Source organism: Styela clava, chromosome 2, assembly GCF_964204865.1.
Source record: "Styela clava chromosome 2, kaStyClav1.hap1.2, whole genome shotgun sequence".
Lineage (NCBI taxonomy): Eukaryota > Metazoa > Chordata > Ascidiacea > Stolidobranchia > Styelidae > Styela > Styela clava.
In genome coordinates this window covers 17,895,862-17,913,214 of record NC_135251.1, presented here as the reverse complement: position 1 = coordinate 17,913,214, position 17,353 = coordinate 17,895,862, and the positions used below count along the sequence as shown (strand labels likewise).

At 36.8% G+C, this 17,353-nt stretch overlaps 1 protein-coding gene across 2 annotated transcripts in view; it reads left to right on the top strand.

Moving 5' to 3' along the window:
• Positions 1–17,353, top strand: part of LOC120335429 (uncharacterized) — a 73,110-nt gene that overhangs the window by 18,514 nt on the left and 37,243 nt on the right. For both annotated transcript variants that reach the window (XM_078109643.1, XM_078109644.1), the window contains 34 exons: positions 130–381; positions 2,274–2,448; positions 2,773–3,077; positions 3,330–3,485; positions 3,712–3,867; positions 5,614–5,769; positions 6,193–6,348; positions 6,643–6,801; positions 6,878–7,033; positions 7,148–7,303; positions 7,615–7,770; positions 7,862–8,017; positions 8,367–8,507; positions 8,826–9,125; positions 9,402–9,557; positions 9,770–9,925; positions 10,014–10,172; positions 10,403–10,558; positions 10,712–10,867; positions 11,156–11,311; positions 11,389–11,694; positions 11,809–11,964; positions 12,202–12,357; positions 12,919–13,080; positions 13,374–13,529; positions 13,637–13,792; positions 13,947–14,102; positions 14,344–14,661; positions 15,030–15,185; positions 15,304–15,456; positions 15,710–15,859; positions 16,229–16,384; positions 16,555–16,710; positions 17,096–17,251. In XM_078109643.1, the coding sequence (XP_077965769.1) occupies positions 130–381; positions 2,274–2,448; positions 2,773–3,077; positions 3,330–3,485; positions 3,712–3,867; positions 5,614–5,769; positions 6,193–6,348; positions 6,643–6,801; positions 6,878–7,033; positions 7,148–7,303; positions 7,615–7,770; positions 7,862–8,017; positions 8,367–8,507; positions 8,826–9,125; positions 9,402–9,557; positions 9,770–9,925; positions 10,014–10,172; positions 10,403–10,558; positions 10,712–10,867; positions 11,156–11,311; positions 11,389–11,694; positions 11,809–11,964; positions 12,202–12,357; positions 12,919–13,080; positions 13,374–13,529; positions 13,637–13,792; positions 13,947–14,102; positions 14,344–14,661; positions 15,030–15,185; positions 15,304–15,456; positions 15,710–15,859; positions 16,229–16,384; positions 16,555–16,710; positions 17,096–17,251 (6,012 nt within the window). The remainder of the gene's footprint in view (positions 1–129; positions 382–2,273; positions 2,449–2,772; positions 3,078–3,329; positions 3,486–3,711; positions 3,868–5,613; positions 5,770–6,192; positions 6,349–6,642; positions 6,802–6,877; positions 7,034–7,147; positions 7,304–7,614; positions 7,771–7,861; positions 8,018–8,366; positions 8,508–8,825; positions 9,126–9,401; positions 9,558–9,769; positions 9,926–10,013; positions 10,173–10,402; positions 10,559–10,711; positions 10,868–11,155; positions 11,312–11,388; positions 11,695–11,808; positions 11,965–12,201; positions 12,358–12,918; positions 13,081–13,373; positions 13,530–13,636; positions 13,793–13,946; positions 14,103–14,343; positions 14,662–15,029; positions 15,186–15,303; positions 15,457–15,709; positions 15,860–16,228; positions 16,385–16,554; positions 16,711–17,095; positions 17,252–17,353) is intronic.

Here is a 17,353-nt window from a genome sequence, read left to right as displayed (position 1 = left end):
ATTAAAAAGCACATATGTTCCATAGAATTATTTACATATATATGTAAGAAAAAGTTTGGGTCATCATGCGAAATTGTTGAGAGTCTTTTGCATTTTATTTGGCTACTTACTAATCATTTATTTTTACAGCTTGCTGCTCTGCGTTATAACAGAGACGTTGATCTTTTGTTCAACTTTGCTGATAGACTGGACACTGATCAAGCGCTACGAGAAATTTCAAATATGAGATATGATGGCAGTGGTACATTCACTGGCCAGGCTTTAGAATATGCTGCTACAAATATATTTGGTAATACGGAACAAAACAGAGAGGGTGTGCCTGATTTAGCTATTGTACTCACTGATGGAAAAGCCCAAGACTTCCCAGAGACATCCGTGAAGGTAATTGTTATACTGTTATTCAATGTTAATACCATTAATTGAGCTATCCTGGTAATATACAGAGCACAAAGGCTACAATTAGATTTCGTTTGCAGATATATTAAATGTATTTCAATTTTAAGAGATTAGTGAAATGTTTTCACGTCAGTACTATTTTACAACTATTGTCCGAATATACTACAGGCAAGCTACTAGTAGCTAGAGCAGTGTTTCCCAACCGGAGTCCGCGGTCTCAAATGAGTCCGCGGAGCGTTTGAATGAGTCCGCAACGAGCCAGAAATTCAATGCGGGCCGCAAACGTTTTTGCGAAACTTATCCATCGGCCAAGTCACGATTTACGTTAGAATTTGAATAAAACTTAAAAAGCAGGTTTATTCACATAACATTAATCGAGTCAATAATTACTGGATACTGAGTAGGGCTGGGCATATATTCGAATATTCAACTATTAGAATATAAATTTACTATTCGAAAATTTGGTAACAGGTGACGCGACAGGTCACTTGCGCGTCGCTTAATCAAACGATTGGATTTCACAAATCACTGGCGAATTTACGTCGAAAACACGAGTCAGCAATACCTAAGTGGTGTTTCTCGCGAGCTAGAACAACGAGGAATAAATTTTTTTTTCTGGTAGATGTCGATGGTGGCAACCTAAATTTTCTGAATTGAAAAGCGGCAATACCAAATACTAATAATAAAACGGAGTACACCATAAGTTTTGTTTTATGATGGGCCGCGTCCGATTAAAAACTCTTTTTAGACATTGCAAATCGCAAAATTTCGGGTGCTGCTGTAGTATACGTATCAGGGCATTTTCACTTGGTATTCTTTGCTTTACTGCCTCCACATCGGTACGTACAGTACTGGAGCGCCGTAAGCGTTGTACGGACAGCTCAGATTTGTCAAATTCAGAAAAAAACGAATCAAAACAAAATATAATCTGGCACTTTACCACGCATTTTTGTGTCCACGGATTGTTATAATATTGTAGTATTGCGTTTATTTCGTCAACACAACCGCAGATCAAAATGATCACAATTAAATTAATATTACAGCAATGCGATAAATATTTTTTTTTTTTACTAATATATATACTTTAATTATATTTTTAATAAGTAATGAATCAAGTTGTACTTTCTGAAAATTTATAGCCTATAGAAGGACTTTTCTAACGGCGATAACAAATTCGCAACTTTGCAAAAAACGTATTAAAACGGGCAATATATTCTCACATTATTATGTTCGCAGATTGTCGTGACATTTTGAAGAAGTAATGCTTTCATCTTGTCATAAGTCGACGCAACAGCGGATGACCATGAACACAATTAAATTAAAATAGAAGGACATTTTAAGTTCTCGTCGTTGTCATGGATTGAATATTGTGCGACAGAAAAGACCATTTATACACTAAAAAGTCGGCTTTTTAACAAACGCGTAATTGCGGCGAATTTCCGATTTAGAAATTTGTTAAAATTCTGTTGTGTTTGGTTTTATTACTTCTTCACACAGAGTACGGTTGCAATAAACTGACGTTGTGTCCACGAAAGTTTTCGCCGGTGAGAAAACAGTCCACGACCAGAAAAGGTTGGGAAACGCTAAGCTAGAGTATTACTTTATTTGAAAAGATCGAGTCTCATCGTATATCCAATTTAGCTTATCAAATTTATTACGCACTATATGGGGTCGTGAACTCTGAGATCTTGGGGCCGTGGCTCTGCCCAGAAATGTTTGGAAAGCCAAGGCAACATAGTTAAAGTTCAACATACTAATAACTGTTTTTTTTGCAATATAATTTGTGACGTGAATTGTACAAATATTTTTATATCAATTCATCTCGCTGTTCGTTTACTTGTAGTCATTCGGCCTCAACTTTCACTTTTAATCTACAGCAACTCAAAGATCTTGGTGTGAAGGTTGTTGTCATTGGTGTAACTGATCAAATTGTAGAATCGGAATTGAATGCCATTGCTACTGATCCAGATTCCGAGAACGTACTTCTTGTTGGTGATTTCTCAGCATTGCTTGAAGTTGTGGCGGAAGTAACCAGATTTGCCTGCAGAAAAGGTAAAGTTTTTATAAGGAACAATAGCGAAAATATTAGCACGTCAAATATAAATGATAATTATAATCTTACAAGAAGTGAAAAACCTATGTTTGTTAAAGGGAATTCATAACATTAGCCATGTAGATGTAATGAGCTACTGTGGTATAAAAGGCTGAAATTTTGCCGGTTTTGTATGGTCTACAGACCCACAGTTCCGTACATTCTTGGTGTATGTAGCCAATTTTTGTTTGGTTGGTATTTCGTATTAGATGAGTTGTCTCTCATAACTCTAGAATATTCCACATCAGCCTACTTCATGAATAACATTACCTTTAACCTCACAGCTGACTGGAGCGCCTGGACTTTATATTCTGCGTGCGATGTAACTTGTGGTAGAGGTCGTCAAGTTAGAACACGGGTTTGCACTGACGGGTTTGCCATTCTTAATGAATGCGTTGGCATCGACTTTGAAGCTAAAGCTTGCAATGCAGGACCGTGCCCCAGATGGTCTGAGTGGTCATTTGAAGGACCTTGTCCAGTTACATGCGGTGGTGGAATTATCACACGCACAAGAATGTGCATGTTTGGTGCCACCGGTGTTCTTGGATGTGAAGGAGAAGAAACAGCTACAGAAGTATGCGCTACCGAGGTAAGACTTTTACTTCGATTAGAAAAATTTGGAATTTCATGTGATTGTGCAAAAATGGGCTTATGCAGCATTGTGGTTTTATTGGTATTGCTAATTTATTTATTTCAACGATAAATTATTACTAAATTATGTGTTTCGTTTTCAATAAAGTAATACCTATCTACGTTGAAATTAGTTCAAGCTACTTTTAAAAATTAAGCACGCGCTTTGCACTATATCAACTTTCTACGATTGCATTTTTTAAATATTCAGGAATGTCCAAGATGGGATGAATGGAGTTTCTGGACCGAATGTGATTCCTCTTGTGGTGGAGGTTCTCAATCTCGAAGCAGATTCTGTATCGGCGGCGAAGCCGGTATAAGAGGATGTTACGGACCACGACTGTCTTCCAGACTTTGCAACGCCGAGGTTTGTACCAATTGATACTTTGTTAATTATGCTTTTAGAATGCTCATCTTAATTTATCCAAGGTGAAGTATCACTGAATATATATTATGGCTAGCGACCAATGAATACATCAAGCTAATTCAAATATTGGAAAGAGTTAGTAAGAGCATACTTTTACATATTTGAGAGGTCTAATATCTTTATAAGGCAGAGTATAATTCATCTATGTCTTTTTTTTTATAATTAGCCGTGTAGCAGATGGCTGGAATGGTCATTATGGAGCATTTGCACCAGAGATTGTGATGGCGGTATTAGAACACGAAGCAGAATTTGTCTACATGGTGTACCTGGGGATGTTAACTGCTTCGGAGATGATTATCAAACGCAAGGATGCAATTCTGTGGTTAGTCTGCAACACTATTGCATCGGAATGCCAAATATTTACACCTTATCTCACTTTTCTGTCCTCAATTCGGTTAAGTTAACAAGTTAACAAGCTTATTTATTCAACTGGCTTACTTGCTGAAGACGAGTATTACTCATGCTGCTGCCTGCTTTTCTTCGTTCTGCTTTTCGTTTTATATTCTTTGCACATTATATTAACATCTTCACATAACATAATATTTTGTCGTATTTCGTAAAATAATAACTATGCTGTCCAATTTAAATGTTCTTTTTTGACTGCATGTCTGATTCATTTTCTTCAACACCCTTCTTTATCTCCAATATTTTACCAAGTATAACAATACCTGTTATACAGAAGTAAGCAAGATCTGTTTTCCCTACCTATATTTCCTCTCAGAATCGTTGTATCTTTTCTGTATATATTTGTTTGTATCTCTTTTTATTGTGCATTAAACTAACCCACCTCGTTTATTCTAGTTTATTATTTTCGAATCTATAAATTTTAATATGCATGTATAACTAATATTATCTCAGTTCCATTTCTTTTAACTTTTCACTTGACCCTTAATGTTCTCTATTTCTGACTACTTTTATTATTTAATAAAATTTATATGCACCTCGGATGTTTGTCTCTCTATTTTTTTTTGTCTGTTCCTACTAACACTGCATGTATAGATATATAAGTTTTAATACCAGTATTGGTAAATTGTTCAAATGAATATTATAAGTTAAACCCGAACAAACAAAGTAAGTAATATACCGAATTGTACCGATTCACTCTACTTGAAATTGTGTTTGGTACGATTGGCACGCACTTACTACTCACTAGTCTGGATATTACAATTTATACTTAATGAGACACAACTGCATAATAATAGTTACAAGACGTAGTAGTTACAAACTACTACATTACTAACGTAATAGTTACAAACTATATTAGACACTATAAATAGGGCCACAGTACGTGTTTCAGGCACTAGCAGACTTCACGCAGATTTAGCACTAATACACAAGTATCCACATTTTAGTTTTACGGTATAACGCCGACATACTTTTCCAAACTCAAAAGTATCTAGTACTATGATAATTTCACGTGAATCTTTGCATTGAAACATGTATTATACAAAACAATATATTAATATTCAATTTAATGTTGTAAAGACTACTTCCGTGTCTCGTACTTTATTTGTACTATAAATATCATGCCGATAAGTAGTTCTGGAGCTTAGAAAATATTGCTTTGGTATAATCACATCGTAAGTCAACAAGAGAAACATTTGCACTTACATTTTCATGACGAATTCCAAATGTCTGGGACGACAAAGGCCTTAATGTCATTTTTGTCAATTTGTCAAAAGTAAAAATATCTTTATACTGTAATTCTCTATCAAATATGACAGACGAACAAGTACTATAAAAATTTAGGAATATTTTTTTTGGATGACGTAAGTGGAAAATTAAATAGCGATGTTTTCTTAACACGCAAATTAAGCTCATGTAATGTAATTATCGGAAGTGGTTCATTAAAATTTTAAGTTGTTTGTAAACATGATATTTACAATAATCGTTGTACTACATGTAGGTCAACCTATTGCTCGTATGATACAAATCGACTGCATGCAACACACTAAAATAAGACGTGATGTTAAAACAAGATATTTCACTTGGATAAATCTGATAAAAAGCATTACCATCATTTCATATTTAGCACCATGATTTACCCTTATATTTTATCCCGAAACAGCCGTGCACCAAAATGTCAATGTGGGCATCATGGGGATCTTGTTCAGCTACTTGTGGAGGAGGAATCTCCAGAAGAACTAGATTCTGTATTGGAGGAGAAATTGGAGATCCGGGATGCACTGCTCGAGAATACGAAGATCGTGCATGCAATGATGAGGTAGGCGTCTGTGCATTTGATATTTTTCGTTGGTTCTTTTGAAAGGTGTGGTATATCTCATATCGAAATGAGAAAAATGTCTTCTTAATTGAGAATCTTTTTCACACTGAAGAATCTGGATCTGAATAAAATTTAAATATTTATCTATTGCTAATTAACTGTGCGTTATTTTCTTTTCGCATTGCTGTTGCCCGCAGTTTGGGATAAAAAAGGGACAACCAAGCAAATTACAAAAATGTGTAATGTTACCACCGTCAGGAAAAGCGCGTCTTTTATAAATTTGATTTATCGGTCAAACTTCCAGACTTGAGGGTGCAGGGTCATAGTGAAAAAAGTGCTCTGATTGTAAAACAAAAATCATGAAGTACAACTGCTGCACATAGATCAAACGATTCTTAAACGATTGTTTTTTACTGATTGTAGGCCTGTCCGTCATGGTCATTCTGGGCATCCTGGTCATCATGTACTGTTGAATGCGGGGAAGGTACACGAACTAGAACTAGAATATGTCTCAATGGCGAACCTGGAGGATCTGGATGTGAAGGTTCAGAACAAGACGTTGGAATTTGCGCCGGAAACGTTCGTGTTATTTTCATCCTAATTTTCTCATTTTAATCCATGGTTTTATTTCTAAAGTAAATGACATTTTAGACCATGTGCATTGTGCGTGGATTTCGGCATTAAATTTTATCAATATGTTACGTTTGAATAATAATTCAATTACAATCAATAAGACCGCTATTGAATAATCTGCGATTAAAAAAATTATGATGATGGAGCTTGACGCAGAATATCGAGGTTGCGCGACGTTTTATCTTATCCTAACTTGTCAACTTTATTGAGACACTAAATAAGATATTGTTATCACAACAGCAATGCTCGACCTGGGGAACATGGTCAAGATCTTGGTCTGAATGTTCAGCAACATGTGGAGGTGGTATACAATACCAACGCAGAAGATGTATTGATGGAATTCGAGGTGACGCCGGGTGTCCTGGGGATGATCGCAGGACCCAGGAATGCCAGAATCAGGTATGTTCTCACAAAATCTTTGGAACAAAACCATAAAAAATGAGACAAAACTTTAAACATTCGAAACATGTTGTAGGACTGTCCAATGTGGAGTCCCTGGCAAGCATGGTCTCTCTGCAGTTCAGAATGTGGGCTCGGTGTCAGGACTCACACTCGTGTTTGCTTGAATGGAGATATCGGCATGGACGGATGCGTTGGCATAACTGTCGAAGAAAAACCATGTAACAGAAAGGTAAGACAACATAGTAATTTTTAATGAAAGAAATTGAATATAGAGATTGAATTAAACGCTGCCACTTATTTTATCTGACAAATATTACTTAACAATTGCAAAATAATTTCACAGAGTTGTGCTTACTGGTCACCTTGGGGTATTTGGTCTGCCTGTACTGCGACCTGTGGTGGTGGAATTAGAGTTCATTCGAGAATATGCATCAATGGAGAGCCAGGCGATGAAGGTTGCGAAGGATCACCTGATGCTCAAGAAGCTTGTGAAACCGATGTAAGTTTATTTTCTTTTTTGTTAGACAACTTCAAACGCTAGGTTCTTGTTGGTTAGACTTGGAGTTATATAATATACTGAGCGATTTGTTAGGAAGAGTATACGAAAAATTCTTTGCTTTTCCATGTGAGGATGATATTTCCTCATCATTATTCTGATCTAAATTTATTGATTAACTGTTGATCTGTACGTTTAGTGATATAGTATTTGCAATTTATATCTAAATTAAACACTGTATAAGTATATATTATAGAGCCTATCCTTACAAATATTTATCCACTGCCATTTCAATATATGAATTTTCAATTTAGGATTGTGAATTCTGGGGAGATTGGTCGCCATGGAGTCCCTGTAGTGCAACATGCGATGGTGGTAGCAGAACACATGCAAGAGAATGTATTGGAGGTACTGAGGGAATGAGAGGTTGTACTGGAAGTGGAGTTGAAACACAATATTGTAATGGGGATGTGAGTTAAATTTGCATGATAGAAATATCTCTATCAGACTTTTTCATGTTTTTGGAATGTTATACAAAACTTTATTATCAACTTTATTTAGGCCTGTCCTTACTTTTCTGACTGGTCTGTCTGGGGAGGTTGTTCTGCATTATGTGGAGGCGGAATAGAACGTCGATCTCGTATATGTGTTAATAGTAACCAAGGTATGGTTGGATGCGAAGGACTTTTGACTGAAACAAGAGACTGTAACGAGGAGGCAAGTGGAATCTAATTTGAATATTTTGCTTATGGAAAGTGTCCATATCTTTTATTACTTTGTCAGTGTTACAGGTTCATTTCATGTTCAATTAAACATCTGATTAATTTGAATATTTTGCATATGGAAAGTGTCCATATCTTTTATTACTTTGTCAGTGTTACAGGTTCATTTCATGTTCAATTAAACATCTCATGAAAGTCAATTTGAAGCAAAACTGAATAGTATTTTGCATAACCCCAATTGGGATAAATTTCCATTTTTAAACTCAATTCTGAATAGCATTTCAGGTACATACTACTTCAACAGTTACAACTTTTTTATCTAACATATTTTGTTGAATCTACAGAATTGCCCGGAATGGGGACCATGGGAATCATGGGCGGTATGTAGTGCCTCATGTGGTCAGGGGTCCACAAGAAGAATCCGAGTATGCATTGGCGGAAATTGTGTTGGGCCATCGTCAGAACGAAGATCGTGCAATGTTAGAGTGAGTGTTTGATTTTGATTTTACACAAACTTCATAATATAAATGAAACTACTATATAAATGCATCTGAAACGACATTTATGAATGGGCTAGTGTCACATGTTAGGAACACATTTGCCATCGCAGCACCTCTGGAATTCATTGGTTTGAATCCGGTGAGAAATCGTTTTGTGCCAGAGGACTTGTCTGGTCGGTTATGTCTTTCTCCACCATGAGGTCGTAATTAGCCATAGGATTAAGCTATCGTCTTTTCCTCTTCTTGGGATGAATATGAAAAATCCTATTCTATGCTTAAGCTGTTTTCTAATTTATTTTGTAGGACTGTCCGGACTGGTCAGAATGGGGCGAATTCTCTGAATGTAGTGCTTTCTGTAACGGTGGAACGGCAACTCGAGTAAGAATTTGCTTGCCGGATGGTGAAGGATGTCCTGGAAGCGCAGTTGACGAAGTCGTATGTAATGAAGAGCCTTGTGCTGAATGGTCAAAATGGAGAAGATGGTCAAGCTGTTCAGCTACATGTGGCGGAGGATCAAGAACAAGAACTCGTGTTTGTATAAACAGTGGCGATAGAATAACTTGTGACGGAATTGCATCACAAACGGAAGATTGCAATGAAAAGGTAATGTTTCATTCATTTGCAGTTTGTACTTCATATAACAATAGAAAATATTAGTGCAAATTGTTGATAGTTAGTTAGCCGAAATAATGAATTAATCCTGTTTAGGAAATTGTCCATTTAGTCAATAAAAACTACAGCAATGACGCACGGGATAATGAGATTCCCCATATATTCTTCTTTTCCCAGAGTATTGTGTTTGATCTTATTTTTATAATTTCTGAATAATATTCAACAATGCCTTATTAATACATATGTTTCTCTTTTTTTCTTTTTTAGGCCTGTCCTTCTTTCAGCAATTGGAGCAGCTGGAGTTCATGTTCTGAATCATGTGGTGGGGGAATAAGAAGACAATCTCGTACTTGTAATAATGGATACTTTGGAGAGCCTGGTTGTATCGGCGATGAATACAGAGACGAAGCTTGTAATGAAATGGTATGTGCTTGTTTCATTCTAATGTAAACAGTGTCAATCTCGTACATCTGAAACAATTGGTTAACTATTTCCACAAATCGTCACCTGATTAGGTCACCTTGTCGGTCTCCTTTCCATGGAAAAAATTCTTCTCTGTTAGAAATACACCGAAACTTGTTACCTACCATATTATATTCAAGTAATAATTTTTTGTTATGTCTATTTTACTGCAGCCGTGTCCATTCTGGTCTGAATGGAGGGAATATTCAGCATGCAGTGCAACTTGTGGTCAAGGATCTCGAACACGGTTCCGAACTTGCAACAATGGACTTCCAGGCGAAAGAGGATGTATCGGCAGTCCATTGGAAGAACATGCTTGCTCAGATTCTGTAAGTCTTTAATGAAATATGAATGGAAAAAATAATGCAGTCAGCATACCTTGCCGATTTATTTTGCAATCATTCTACTCATTTTTAGGTATGCGCTTTTTGGGCTGCTTGGTCATCTTGGTCTCAATGTAGTTCTCCTTGTGGTGGTGGAGAAATGAACAGAACAAGGATCTGTGTCAACGGCGAGGTTGGATCGCCCGGATGCAGAGGTGCAGGACCTGTAGCGGTTAGACGTTGTAATGTCGATGTAAGTGGGATCATAATATGAACTTTTATTTGGAGTTCGTTTAGTTTATTTACTGTCTACTTTGTTAACTTTAGAGAGAAGTGTTGGACGAGGAGTTTATTCATGATATTTGTAACCTGCGCCGCCAATATGGTTATCTCTGTGGTTTTACCCACCTGATAATAGTTAATATTCATCGCTCTCGTATATTTTATTGTTCAAATTTTTCTCAAATTTTACTTTTAAAACAGGATTGTCCACGATGGTCTGATTGGTCAGATTGGGGAATCTGCAGTAGACAATGTGGTTTTGGTCTTCAATCTCGTGAACGATCTTGCATCGGTGGCGAAGCTGGTTTCTTTGGATGCTTCGGACTTCCAGAAGATAGAAGACGATGTAGAGGAAATGTAAGAACGTTACTCTGAAAGATTACGAGTCCTCATTAATATCTTAAGCATAATTAGTTGAATAGCGAAATCTTTTCGACATTTTTACAACTCATATTACTTATTATTACTTAAGATAAGCGCACTGATGGAAAAATCTTCTGTCTTTTTCAGATATGTGCTGATTGGTCAGAATGGGGTGAATGGTCAAGATGTAGTGTCACATGTGGATATGGTACAAGGACACATTTCAGAGCATGTAACGGTGGAAGACCAGGAGATCGTGGATGTGAAGGAGCTGAATCAGAGGAAAGTCTGTGCTTCGGTTCGGTAAGAATTTTGTACGTGACTATGAATTGACGATATTCAGAAAAAACTTTATTTTACTACTTGGCCTGTGATAACGTTCTGAACAAAAATTCTTTCAAATGTATACATGACCTAACCTTTTTTTATTCGGCCTTGGCTAGCGTAGTCTCGAGCACAAGACCATGAAACTGAAATATTGTAGTAATTTATTTTACAAAATTTTATTTCGGTCTCCCTTTTTTCATTTCTTGTTGACTTTTCAACACATTATTTTTAACATTAAATAACATTTTGTCAACACATTACTAGATTTGCCCCCATCTGTCTGAATGGACACCCTGGTCTGAATGTGATAAACTTTGTGATGGTGGCCAAACTCGTCGTACAAGAGTTTGCGTCAATGGTGGACCTGAGGATATCGAGTGCGAAGGTGATCTTATTCAATCAGCTCCATGTAACTCAGATGTAAGTACATTCAAATAAATTGATGGCTGAATAATGTGAATAAAATTTTCATAAAAACTTTATTTTTACATTTACAGCCTTGTCCATCTTGGGCTCCTTGGCAGGGTTGGTCGTCTTGTTCTGAATCTTGTGGGGGTGGAGTTTACCAACGAGAAAGAATTTGTATAAATGGTAACATTGGCGATCGTGGATGTGCCGGAACCAGAGTACAAATGGCTTTCTGTAATGCACAAGCTTGTCCTTACTACTCAGTATGGGGAGAATGGGGTGCCTGTTCTCGATCATGCGGAGGTGGTGTCCGTGTACACAGAAGAACTTGTCTCAATGGAAATGAAGGAGATTGTGAAGGACCATCCATTGAAGAAATGCTTTGCAACGAACAAGTAAATACTATATTCTCGCCAGTTTCTATGCATTCTGTAAACATTCTGCCGCGGTATAGATTCTGTAATATAATTATGCTTTTTTTGATATATATACCATATCTCTCATTATAGGCATGTCCAAACTGGGCCGAGTGGGGTGATTGGTCAACATGTTCAAATACTTGCGGTGGAGGTCTTGCAAGACGAGTGCGTACATGTTTCAATGGATTCCAAGGAGATGCTGGATGTGATGGTGATTTCTTACAACAGCGTGAATGCAATGCAGAGGTGAGCTTTTTTATTTTAAATATAGACTTTTATACACAGTAGTGGTAAGAAACTTTCACTCCGCTTATAAAAATTAATATTTTTCAGTATACTTCGTACTTTGTAGCGGACAAGCTGTCGAACAATTACTAGATGAAAACGTTTAAATCACCATCAACGTTTCCATTCTATAATAATTTTTTGTTCAGCATCAAGAAAGTTTTCTTGATATCCAAATGAAATTATCTTCACTTTTAGTCATGCCCATACTGGTCTGTCTACACTGAATGGACAGCTTGCACGGCAAGATGTGGTGGAGGCGAAACAACACGCACAAGAACTTGTATCAACGGTGCACCTGGCGATGTTGGATGCAGGGGACCTACTGTTATGAGATCGACTTGCAACCCAGAAGTAAGTCTAACGTATTATTAATAGTTACATTAGGAAAGTCAGTTCATTTGCACTCTTCAAGTTGATGTTAACTAAGATTGTAAAATACGCAATTCCACATATCAGATAATTGTTTCATGATATTTCGCAACTGCTCTCTAAATGAGGCCACGAACAGGACGTCTTTTATGCGTAGATAGTCATTGTGATGTAAAATAATCTGTATCATTCTGGTCATTTTAATTCAGATATTTCACTGTACTCATCTTACTCTGAGTGGGGTTTGAGACAAACGAAATGGGGTTTTAACCAGATATCTGTATATTTTGATACCAGCATAGATGGCCCTGCTCATTATCCAATTGATCGGCCATACTCTCATGAGACTTCATGTAATTTCGCGTCTACTAAATTTTAATAACCATACAATTGGCTATCACGTTCTTTCTGTGGGAACGAATATTATCTAATACAGAATATAGCAAGAACTTCGAATATTATGATAAGAATTTGACCGGCAGTATTTTACACATCGTATCTATCAATTCATACAAGCGTCAACTAATCAACCGTTTTGTTTAGCCTTGCCCAGCCTGGTCAGAATGGGCTTCATGGGGGCTGTGTTCTATGACATGCTCTGGTGGAACTAGACGAAGATACAGATACTGCAATCACGGTGTTGCTGGCGAATTTGGATGTGAAGAGGGTGAAACAAGTGAGATAGGAGCCTGCAATGTTGACACGGTAAATTTACATTTTTCGAACATTATTCTATCATTTTATGAGACACGCATCTACGATACTTCAGAAGCTGTTATGTTCTTGGTAGTTCAATTTTTTCTCGGGATCGGAGTCGTGAACACACTTTATTATGTCATTGTTAATGCTCTGGAATGAGATACCAAGTAAAATGCAAATTGAATCAATTTTTAGTGCGTTTGTGCTTCTTTCATATTTTGATTTTACTCTTTGATACAAAGCTACTGCTTTATATTTTTTGTTTCTTATCTGTGCTTAAACCGTGTTTCCACTTCTAGGTTTGTCCAACATGGTCTGAATGGTCCGACTATAGTGATTGTTCTGCATTGTGTGGAGGTGGAGTGCAAACACATGAGAGAATTTGCATCAACGGCATTGTTGGTATGAAGGGATGTGTAGGCCCAACAACAGAAGAAAGATATTGCAACGGAGAGGTAACGAATTACACATTCTCATATTCACAATATATCATAATATATTTTCCTTAAATCTTTAGATTTAAAAATGTAATTTATTGTATATGACTGATTTTAATTTTTAGCCATGTTCCTACTGGTCATCATGGTCAGGTTGGCGAGTTTGTTCTGCTACCTGTGATGGAGGTTTCCAGACCCGTATAAGAACTTGTATCAATGGCGATGCTGGTGATGTGGGATGTGCAGGGCAGTCCAGTGAACCTAGAGGCTGCAACTCAAATGTAAGTCCCATATTAAACAATTCTGTTCGAACAAAACCATATCTGCCTAATCAGCTTTTTAGATAAAGTTGTTTGAGAATAGTCTCACTTTTTCTGTGACCACAAATTAAATTCTTCAGTCAATACATTGGCCTAATATGACGGTATTTTTCAGCCTTGTCCTGAATGGAGTCAGTGGTCCGAATCATCAGAATGCAGTGCATCATGCGGCACAGGCCGAATCACGCGAACACGTATTTGTATGGGTGGGGTTCCAGGAGATATTGGATGTGAAGGAAGAGCAACTGAATCTGATATCTGCAACATCCGAGTAAGAATAAAAACACTACCTGCAATCAAATATGATCTGATATTTATTTTGTGATAATAAACGAGTTACATGAGAACGAATAAATACCATATTTTCTATAAATAAAAATAAAGTTTGAAAATTTGCAACTGGAATTTTAATGTATGTTATGTTTGTATAAGTGAAATGTTCTTGTCTTTTCTAACATTAGAGGGCTGGGTTCTTTAAAAGGATCATATGATAATATTTTTTTCTGTAACAGGATTGTCCGAGATACAGTGAATGGACAGAATGGACCTTCTGTTCAGTATCATGTGGTAAAGGACAGCGATCACATTCACGAGTCTGCCTTGACAGTCAGGGAGATCCAGCTGAGGGATGTTCTGGTCGTGCATTAGAAATTGTGTCTTGCATTCAAGGGGCTTGTCCATTTTGGTCAGATTGGACAACTTGGACAAGTTGCGAAGGTGCTTGTGGAACGAGAAACCTAAGATCGAGATCTAGAGTTTGCATTAATGGCATCAATGGGGAAGAAGGATGTCTTGGCCCCGACATGAATGAAGAAGTCTGTGCCGTTACCGTGAGTTACTTTTAAATATTACCCATATGCTTCATGAACCAACAAAGAAAACAATTTAAAATGACTGCAAAATAATTTAACATGAATCGACTTATGACATGAATCGAGATATCTCAAGTCTCGAGTTCGCATTAGCTATAGCCTGACACACACCATGAACATGAAAAGCATTAGAATTGTACATTTTAAATGACTCAATGAACAATGAATATCTATCTGCTGTAATTAACATCTTATTTAACATTATGCTATTTTAAAATACAATTAATATTTCCAAACAGACCGATATAAATTTCACAATGATTTAATGTGACAATGAGAGACAATGCAGTTACATTACATTTAACTTGCTCTAAATTTGCGTTTAGGAATGTCCATTCTGGGGAGAGTGGTCAATATGGTCAGAATGCTCTAATACTTGTGGAGGAGGACGTAGAACTCATTCGAGAGAATGCATCAACGGAAATCCTGGAGACTTTGGATGCCAAGGTGCACAAACTGAACAGAGCCATTGTGGAGCAAACGTAAGTTTGAATATACAATTTTCACAAAATATATACGGCGATTTTTTGTTGAAAAAAATATGTTCAATTGTATCTTTCTGTTTTCCTGCATTGATTTGATCTTTTTTTTACAATGCAGCCATGCCCATATGTTACCAACTGGTCAAGCTGGGGAGCCTGCTCTGTTAGTTGTGGTGGTGGCGTGAGACGTAGCCGAAGAGTTTGCTTGAACGGAAACCCAATCACTGGATGTGATGCACCTCTAGATAGAAGCGAAGAGTGCAATGAATTTGTAAGTACCGGTTTTGGTATTTTCCATTTTATTCATAAACTTTAACTGTTTCATTGTACTGATTGAATCATATGAAACTCGTGGTAAGCTGTTTGTTCATCTTTATAATGAGGTATGCCTGACGAAGAAACAATTTATCACACATTAAATGAAAAAATTTGTTTCTCAATATATTCTTAAAGTAAAATATTCAGTAGGCTACAGATTTATTGTTGTTTTTACATCATACTCATAAAATACATATATTAAATAGGAATGTCCCAGATTGGATGAGTGGAGTCCATGGTCAGCATGCACCAGAACGTGTGATGGGGGAGTCAGTACCAGGACGCGAGAATGTCTTGGACCAGACGGAACATATTGCGATGAAGACCTCAGAGATGAAAGAAGCTGCAGCAGTAGCGTAAGTTATTGCAATCAGATTTTTTATTGTCTCAGAATGTTTTTGTTTACAGCTGGTCGAAAGCAATGAGATAAACCTTTATTATTAGGAAATAGTTGATAATTTCCCGTTCCAGTCTTACATAAGACTCCAAACTGCAATTCTTTTTCATCAACAAAGTATAGCAGTATAGTAGCTTTTTAGTAGAAATCGGCATTTATTTAAAAGTCGGCTAGTATTTTCATAACAGCAAACATCCAAACATGTTCAAATTGTCACTTCGAGAAAACTGATTATGATGTCACAGTCACATAACATGGCTACATTTTATTAATTACAATCTCATAGTTTCTTGATATTGAAATTTTAATATTTTTGTATCATCCACAGCCTTGTGAAAGGTGGGGATCGTGGTCTTCATGGAGTTCTTGTGATGCAACATGTGGCCTTGGAGTCAGAATACAAGACAGAGATTGTATCGGAGGAAATCCAGGAGATCCGGGTTGTCTCGGCTCAAGTATCAATGAGGAAGCATGCGCTGTTGGAGTAAGTATTTTAGGTTAATATTCTATCAGAAGATCACGATAAAAGATCTGACTGTTTTAAATTTTGATTTGTAAAATGTTGTATATAGACTACACATTAATCACTATGAATGAGAAATGTGTTGAAGTTGTTTTAAAACTGTTATAATTTTCTGTTTTTAACTTCTGTAGAGCTGTGCTTATTGGACACCCTGGACTCCGTTTACTGCTTGTGGAGCCACTTGTGGTGGATCAACACGTCAGAGAAGACGACAATGTATCAACGGTGATATGGGAGATGAAGGCTGTGAGGGAGATAACTCGGAGACTACTCCTTGCGGATTCGATGTGAGATTACATTTTTAAGTGATGGATCAGAAACCAACAAATTCTTTTTTCCACATTTGTAATTTTGGTGTCGTGCAAATGAAAGTACATCATTTTTAATGGGGCATTTCTAGGCCTGCATTCTAAACAATGTATTCTACAAGAATCCACTGATTTGCTTACCAGGATTTTACGAAGCATCTTAATCGCCCGGTACGGCGATTATTATACCTAATTCTACCCATTTGGGGATAGAATCTAGTTTTACGATAAACTTATTGTCTTTAAAAACTGTTTTTTGTTATATTTAAATAGGCAAAATACCAAATAGTATTTTATACTTTCTTTATTCTCCTCTAACTTTTTGTTGAAGTTTTATTGAACAATTCTACCTTTTGCACTACAGGATTGTCCATTCTGGTCCGACTGGTCTGACTGGTCACAATGTACGCAATCATGCGATGGAGGACTCCAATCTAGAAACAGAGTTTGCATCAATGGAGATCAAGGACAGATTGGATGCGGGGGATCTGACACTGATGAAAGATTCTGCAACGGAGACGTGAGAATTTTTTTTCTCATTTGGAATTTATTGCAAATTAAAATTATGCTAATTGAAGCTTTGGTAAAATATTCGTTATTTTAAACTTACCTTTGCATTACA